The sequence below is a fragment of the Auxenochlorella protothecoides genome, assembly GCF_000733215.1.
Source record: "Auxenochlorella protothecoides strain 0710 unplaced genomic scaffold scaffold14, whole genome shotgun sequence".
Classification (NCBI taxonomy): Eukaryota; Viridiplantae; Chlorophyta; class Trebouxiophyceae; order Chlorellales; family Chlorellaceae; genus Auxenochlorella; species Auxenochlorella protothecoides.
The window spans coordinates 261,246-269,046 of NW_011934251.1; the positions used below are offsets into that span (position 1 = coordinate 261,246).

The following is a 7,801-nucleotide window of genomic DNA, read 5'->3' on the forward strand; positions in this document are numbered from 1 at the left end:
AACCAGAGGGGGTGGGGGGGGGGTGGGAGGGCGGGAGAAGACCATGCCGGCCTCCAGCCTTGGAGCCAGCGTTGCTGTGGGATGTGAGGGTGGAGGTCAAGTGGGTTACACGCCACACCGTCGATCGGTATGTGCTGGAACTTCCTGCCCAAGCAAAAGCGAGGCCGTCGCTGTGGACCCTCCAGCCCCATCCAGTAGCAGACACCCGGCAGGAATCCACTCCTCCTCACCCCGTTCAGCCTCGTCCATGCATGCCAGGATTGAGCCTGGGCCGAGGTCGCAGAGGGTCCTAAGGTCGCTTGCCTCCTGGAACAGGGCCATGGGGTCGGTGCTGCCATGCAGGACCTCCACTCGCTCGGTGCCCCCCTCCACAATCCCCCAGAACGCAGCCTCAACCTCGTGCGGTGGGCGCTCCTGTGAGCGTGATAGGGCGTTGGTGAGCGTAGGAGGATGAATTCTGCACACGATCCCATGCTGGCATGGGGCCTGCAGAGAGCAGCCTCACCTGTTCCCACCCCTCCTTGAATTTTCTGCGTCAGCCCATGCGGATTTCGTCGTGCATGGCCCTACCATTGCGCCGAGTCCCCACAGTCGCAAAAGCAGTGTCCGTGAGGCATCCGCTACGAATTCCTGATATCCAAACAGGCACAAGTTTAAAACCAAAAGATCAGGGGGCCTTGGCTTACTCCTCTTCTATAGGGTCCAAGGAGCGCCCGGGGGTATCGGGTCGCATACGTGCCCAGGGATCCTGTACTTGCGGTACGTGGCATGCAGGGATCCATACAGTGTGTATTATTGCACTCCACGAGCAAGGCTCTCTCGAAACTGCATCCGCAACATGCTCACCCCCTTGCAGCAACGACGCAGTCGGGAGCAATGGTGGGACACCTCGGTCTCGCAGGTCAGGTCGCCTGCAAGCCTGGACATAGGGTCTTCAGCCCAGCGACTACCACTGCTCGACGCCCCGTGAGGGTATCGGCAAATGGAGAGGCCGGTACCAGCCGTAGCAAGGGCAGCAAGGCGTCGGACACCAATGGAGCGCCAATGCCAGAGAGCACGCCGCACCAGGCTTTCAAGGTGGCGGCAGCAGCCAAGATCAGGTGGGATGGGGTCCTTGGGAGCAGGCACAGGGATTAAACGCTTGCACATGCGGTGCCAATGCTGCCCAAGCAGCACATCTGGCACTGACACGGGTCTTGTCGGACTGGAATGCTACCCGAGGCAAGCTCAGAGCGCTGAGTGCAAGCTGTGCGTCACTGCCACCCTGTCCTCACCTTCCTCACAGTGCTGCCAAATCATTGGCTCGCAAGCTGTCAGAGGAGCAGAAGGCTGCCGCGGCCGCTGCCAGGGCCGGTACCCAGAGGAACGCCAACCCGGGCAAAGCCAAGGAGTGAGTTGCCTCGCTGTCGTCAGCTTCCAGGGGCGTCTTGCATGCACGCTGACACCGCTCCTGGACCATGGGCAAGCTTGATCCAGCCTGCTGGATTGCGCAACCTTGCGACCTCTGTGTGCCTCACTCCCCGTGCCCATCTCCTTCAGGCTGGCGGAGCTGACCAAGGCGCAGGCCACCGATCTGGCAAAGCAGGCTGCCCAAGCCGATTCCCTGGCGAGGGCTGCAAGAAAGGCAGAACAGGGGGAGCCCCATGTCCTGGAGCTCCAGAGGCTCAAGGTGGGAGCATTGTCTGGGCAAGGATTTCCATCATCCTTTTGCATGCTCAGGCTGCATCCTCCACCCTGAGGAGGCCAAGGGCGGAGTGACCAGTATTCCATGCATCTCCCACTTTGCAGACCGAGAACGAAGCCCTCCAGCGGCTGGTGCTCCAGCTGGCATCCAACAAGGCGGATGCCGAGCGCCGCCTGGCTGCAGTCAAGGACAAGTTCTCCCTCGGCGTAGCGGGTGGGTGCATGGTTGGGGCTTGGCTGTGGGAGCAGAGAGCCAGCCTCTGGATGGGTGCAACGCGGCCTGCCGTTATTGCTGTCGCGTTACACCTTGCTTTCTCCTAACAGCTGATGGGAACGAGGATCGGGAGCCGGGCAGGGTGACCTTGTCCTGCATTAGAGCAGTGTGCTTGCAGTGTGTGGTGCATGCCTCCTCACCCAGATCACAGCCCTGTCCCATCACCCCAGGCGATTCCATGGACAGCTCTGCCTCCGCAGACGCCAGCAAGGCGTCTCGGACGGTGAGAGAGGGAGATTACGGTGTGATTTTTGCTTGAGAGAGCGGGGCTGCAGGTGTGATGCGACAGGGTCTCTGAGAACATAGTATTGGGGTTCCATGCCTGACCTCATTTCCGCAAAGTTTCATCACATTCACACGGCCGCGCTCAGAAGTCCAAGGGTGAGGAAGCGTCGCCGCCCAGCCTGTCCACCGCCGAGATCCAGCGGCTGGCCAGCGCCGCCTCGGCGGCAGGGAACCGGACCTTTTCCGTGCCGGAGGGCCGGGTGGCGGTGGGCACCACCATCAGGCTGTATTACGACCGCGCCGCGGGACCCCTGCCCGCGGCCGAAGCCCGCCCCACCATCAAGGTGAGGGACTATTCGGGGCTGGGGGGAGGAACAGGGCTTGCTGGCGGCGGCGCGGAGGATGGGGGCATCGTGCGATTCCCAAGCAGCCGGCCTTCCGGACCTCCTGGCACATCCCTTCCCCACCTTTTCCAACATCCTCTTGCCCCCCCCACCCCCCCCTTTCCAGGTGGGCTGGAACGGGTGGGAGACGCAGCAGACGCTGCCCCTGCGCCGTGTGGCCAGCCTGGAGGCGGGCGAGTGGTGGTGCGCGGATCTGGGCATCCCCGACCTCCTCACCCGCGCCGAGTTTGTGGTGTTCGACGAGGCCGGCGGGGTTCACGACAACAACAGGTGAGGCGTGCGCGCAGCACAGTGTGGATGGTGGGTGGGTAGGGGGAGGAGGGGGGCGGAGCGGTGCAGGATGATGGAATCGAAGCATCACTTCCCCCCCCCCGCCGAAAACACACACACACACCCCGCAGCGGCAGCAACTTTGTGCTGGAGCTGGAGGGCGCGGTCTCCGAGCAGCAGCTGCACGTGCGCCGCCTGGAGCTGTTCGAGGCCGCGGAGGCGGCGCGGCGCCGCGAGCTGGAGGCCGAGGAGGGTCGCCTGCACCAGGAGAGCATGGTGGCCGCGCAGGCGGCGTCCAAGGCCGCCCGCACCGCCTTCCGCGTGCGCAAGGAGCGCGCCGCACACCGAGCCGCGGCGCTGGCGGTGGCGCGGCGCAGGCGGGGGCTGGAGGACCTGACCGCCGCGCCGCAGCGGGAGGGGGTGTACGCCTGGCTGGGGGGCGAGCCGCGGGCGGGGGCCCACGCGACCCTGGCCTACAACCTGCGGGCGGGGCCGCTGAGGGGGCGGGACTCCGCCCAGGCGGTGATCGGCTTCGACAACTGGCACCTCAAGGTGAGGCACTTTGAGGGGTCGAGGGGAGGAAGGGGGGGAACCTGTCGCTGAAGGAGTCCCCGGGCCGCTGAACTGAGGCTCATCTGCGGGAGGGCATTCAATGAGTGCCCTGGCGCGCTGGCAGGCGCCCTGCCCACGCGCTCGTCGAGCGCGCATCCATGACACACCTCCCGGCACTGCGCGGTGCCCCACCCACGTCCCCCACCAACACTTCCCCCCTTTCCTCCCCTGGCTCAGGGCAAGACCGTGGTCAAGCTGGAGCCACTGAGCGACGCCCAGGTCAGGAGGCACGGGCTCAGCTCCGGCACCTGGGTCGCGGCCACGGTAGGAAGGGGGGGTTGTTGTGGGATGGGCGGGTCCAGGTGTGCTTGACTGGCCTGCAAAAAAGCCTCCCAATCCAGACAGGCTTCATGGTCAAGGGCCCAGCGAGCGCCTGGTGGAGCAGGCAGCCCCCTGCAGCCCCCGCGCATCGGTCTCCCGCACCACAGTCTGTGTTCCCCCACGTATCCCTGCCATGCTCTCATACGTCATGTCCCAGCCATCTCGACAACACCCAGACCCCCTCCACTGCGCCACACCCCCAGGTGGAGCTGGACGAGGTGGCGCTGGTGGTGGACTTTGTGTTCTGCGACGAGCGGCGCGAGGCGTGGGACAACAACGAGCGCCGCGACTACCACACCGCGCTGGCCGGCGCGATGGCCGACGCCGAGCTGGCGGCGCGGCTGGCGCGCGCCGCGCTGGAGCGCGACGCCGACGCCGCGGCGCGGCAGGAGGACCTGGCGGCCAAGCGCGCTCTGGAGAAGGCGGAGATCAAGTACGAGGCGGCCAAGGCGCGGCGCGCGGCGCAGGCCGCCTTCCTGTACACCCGCCCCACCACGCCGCGTGCGGGCGAGGCGGTGGAGCTGCTGTACAACCCCGACCTCACCACCCTGCGCGGCCGGCCAGAGGTGTGGGTGCGTGGCGGGTTCAACCGCTGGACCGCGGGCAACTTCCCGCCCCAGGCCATGCGGGCCACGGGCGTGGGCGGCTTCCACGCCACCACCATCCAGGTGCCGCGCGCCGCGCACGTCCTGGACCTGGTCTTCCTGGACTCGGGCGACGCGCACGGCGGCTTCACCGACGACAACCGCGGCCTGGACTACCACCTGCCCGTGGCGGGGGGGCAGGGGGCGCTGGACCCGCTGCGCGTCGTGCATGTCGCGGCGGAGATGGCGCCCATCGCCAAGGAGGGCGGCCTGGGCGACGTGGTGACCGCGCTGGGGCGGGCGGTGCAGGAGGAGGGGCACGAGGTGGAGATCGTGCTGCCCAAGTACGACTGCATCAACTACGACCTGGTGGAGGTGAGCGGGGGCGGTGGAGGGTGGGGGAAGGTGAGGGACGCGCTGTGGGGTGGGGAGGCGGGGGAGAGCCAGGGCGGGGGAGGCAGGCGGGGACGAGATCGGGATGGGGAGCACCTGCGCGCGGGATGATGGAGGCCTTTGGCAGGGCGAGGGTGCGAGGAGGTCACCCAGTGTCTGGAGCACCGCCGGTGCCCATGTGTGGGCGTGAGCCGGTGCCAGTTGGTCCCTTGGCGCCGGTCACACACGAGTCCTCGGCCCGGTGGCGTCGCAGGACCTGAAGCTGGTGAAGGAGTTTTGGTACAATGGCGTGGAGATCAAGGTCTGGAAGGGCATCGTAGAAGGTGGGTGCGGGATGGGGGGGGAGGGGGGGGCACTGGCGGGCAGAGAGGCTAGACATGGGCAAGTTGTCTTGCGAATGGACCGAGAGGAGGGCATGGTCTTGGGCAGGTGAACCTGGTCCTTGTCGGCCCCTAGAGCTTCAGCGCTCAGGCGTGCACTGCACCCGCTTCGTGACCTCATTGCCGCCCCCCACCTCCTCTTCCCCAGACCTGCACACCACCTTCCTGGAGCCGTGCAACGGCATGTTCTGGGTCGGCCGCATCTACACCGAGATGAACGCCGACCGGCACCGGTTCGGGGTCTGGTGTGAGGCCGCGCTGGAGTACCTGCGCCACCACGCCGAGAAGCGCATGTGGGGCTGAGGATGTGGGGGTGGCGGGTGCAGGCAGGAACTTGGCGGCTGGCGGGCGAGTGGATCTGTCCCGCCTCAGATGGCAGGCTGGGGCATGCGACGACGGCGCTGCCAGACCCCGTGCTCCCCGTCCCCTCGGGAAGTTACTCCTGTGCCCACTAGTCACAATCCCTCCTCACCCTTTCCTCCTCCCAAAATCCAGCCCGGACATCCTGCACGCCCACGACTGGCAGTCCGCACCCTGCACCTGGCTGGACTGCGGTACCGCCCGCACCGCCTTCACCATCCACAACCTGAACTACGGCGCTGACCTCATCGAGCGCGCCATGGGCGCGACGGCCGTCGCGACGACGGTGCGTGGATTGTGTGGGGGAAAGGGCGTGCATGGTGGAAAGGGAGAAGGGCGTCGAGGTGGATTCGAGACTTGTATGGGCCATGCGTGGGAATGGAGCCCGGCTCGCGCCTGGCCGGCCCCCCCCGCCGCACCTGGATGCCAAAACTCTGCGTCCACACACCCTCCTCCCCCTCACCCAAGCAGCCACCCTTTCCTCCCTCCCCAACGCACATCGTAGGTGTCGCCCACGTATGCGCAGGAGGTGTCGGGGCACCCCGCCGTCGCGCCCAACCACGCCAAGTTCCACGGCATCCGCAACGGGATCGACCCCGAGATTTGGGACCCGGCGGAGGACGAGTTCCTGCCGCGCAGCTACAGCGCCGACACCTTCACGGAGGGCAAAGCGGCGGCCAAGGCGGAGCTCCGCGCCAAGATGAACCTGTGCGAGGCGGACGTGCCGCTGGTGGGCGTGGTCACGCGCCTGACTCACCAGAAGGGCGTGCACCTGATCAAGCACGCGGCCTGGCGCACCCTGGAGCGAGGCGGCCAGTTTGTGCTGCTGGGCTCCGCGCCCGACGCGCGCGTGCAGGTAGGGTGCATGGTGGGGGAGGTACGGGTTGCTGGGGATCAGTTTTGAGGGGGCCGTTGATGTGGAGGGGTAAAATGGGGGCCGTGCGAGGGGGTTTCTCTCACAGCACTTCCCTGCTGCCTTGAAGTCGGAGGGCGCGATGTCTGAGCCTGCTTGATGCAGCCCTTTCTGTGAAATAGGTGGAGTAATCAGCGGCCTGGTGCCTCGCTGCCTCGCGCGCCGTGCCACCAACCACACAGCCTCCAACAACCCAACCACACGACCTCCGCATATTGCAGGCCGAGTTCAACGCGCTGGCCGCTGACCTGGCGCGGCAGTACCCCGATCGTGCGCGCCTGTGGTTTGCGTACAATGAGCCGCTGAGCCACCTGATCTACGCAGGGGCGGACATGCTGCTGGTGCCCTCCATGTTCGAGCCCTGCGGGCTCACACAGGTGGTGGTGGCTTGTACTTGTGGGAAGGGGAAGATGAGGGGAAACGACATTAGGCATGCGAAGCGAGTCCGTGGCATGTGGGACGATGGGCGCTGTGGATAGGGCAGACTGGTCATAAGGGGAAGCTGCTGAGCATGGAGAGGAGGGTGTGAGCACATCGTAAATGCTCACTTGAGACGCCCATGCCGCTCCCTGCAGATGATTGCCATGCGGTATGGAACCATCCCCGTGGTCCGAAAGACCGGCGGATTGAATGACACCGGTAAGGGGGCATTGTTGGGGCACCTCTTTGGGCTGAAAAGGACAGGGATGCTGGACGACTTTCAAGCAGGGAGGTCGTCCTTTACTCATCCCGACTTCAACCTGGGAGTCCATTCTGCATGAGCCAAAGTTGTATCTTCGAGACGTGCCTGTTGGTAGCCACAGCCCTCACTGAAAATCTCCATCCTCATCGCTCACCACACGTCTATGCAGTGTTTGACGTGGATCACGATGTAGAAAGGGCCGCTGCTGCGGGCATGGCGGTCAATGGCTTCTCCTTCGAGGGCACCGACGGCCCCGGCATCGATTATGCGCTCAACAGGTGACTCATTGGGCAAGGGCGATGGCAGCCTGAAGATCTTGCCTGTGATTGCACGGCCCGCAACTTCTCAGCCCTGGCTTCCCCCGCTTCTCAGCCACCCTCCATGCTCTTTCTCACACCCACGCCCACAGAGCGCTGACCGCATGGTACAGCGAGAGAGCGTGGTGGCAGGAGATGACGGAGCGGGTCATGCGCATGGACTGGTCCTGGGCCAAACCCGCGCTGGAGTACATCGAGCTGTACTACAAGGCCCTGCGCCGTTGAGCAGCAGCGCCGCGCTTTCCAAACCACGGCTGATGTCATACCATGCCGGCTCCTTCCCTAGGCCAGGCAGTGTCCCTGCCCAGGATGCAAAAATGCACTTGCGGGCGCCAGCCACGTTTTTCCCACCCAAATGGTTGATCCTGGAACACACCTAAGCG

General features: G+C 65.5%; 2 protein-coding genes across 2 annotated transcripts; one reads left to right on the forward strand and one right to left on the reverse strand.

Annotated features, from left to right (window-relative positions):
- Nucleotides 1-1,044: 1,044 nt before the first annotated feature.
- F751_1477 (Soluble starch synthase 3, chloroplastic/amyloplastic) lies at nt 1,045-7,643 on the forward strand (the record flags this gene model as incomplete). The annotated part of the gene is made up of 18 exons (XM_011400457.1): nt 1,045-1,100; nt 1,286-1,390; nt 1,540-1,669; nt 1,789-1,897; nt 2,128-2,180; nt 2,329-2,526; nt 2,693-2,856; nt 2,988-3,408; nt 3,646-3,732; nt 3,993-4,742; nt 5,020-5,089; nt 5,295-5,439; nt 5,642-5,792; nt 6,012-6,362; nt 6,641-6,796; nt 6,995-7,058; nt 7,271-7,379; nt 7,511-7,643. The coding sequence occupies 18 exons, from the start codon at nt 1,045-1,047 to the stop codon at nt 7,641-7,643; spliced, it is 3,252 nt and encodes a 1,083-aa protein (XP_011398759.1).
- Nucleotides 5,752-6,006, reverse strand: F751_1478 (hypothetical protein; the record flags this gene model as incomplete). The annotated part of the gene is made up of 1 exon (XM_011400458.1): nt 5,752-6,006. One exon carries the CDS (start codon nt 6,004-6,006, stop codon nt 5,752-5,754), a length of 255 nt encoding a protein of 84 aa, XP_011398760.1.
- Nucleotides 7,644-7,801: the final 158 nt, after the last annotated feature.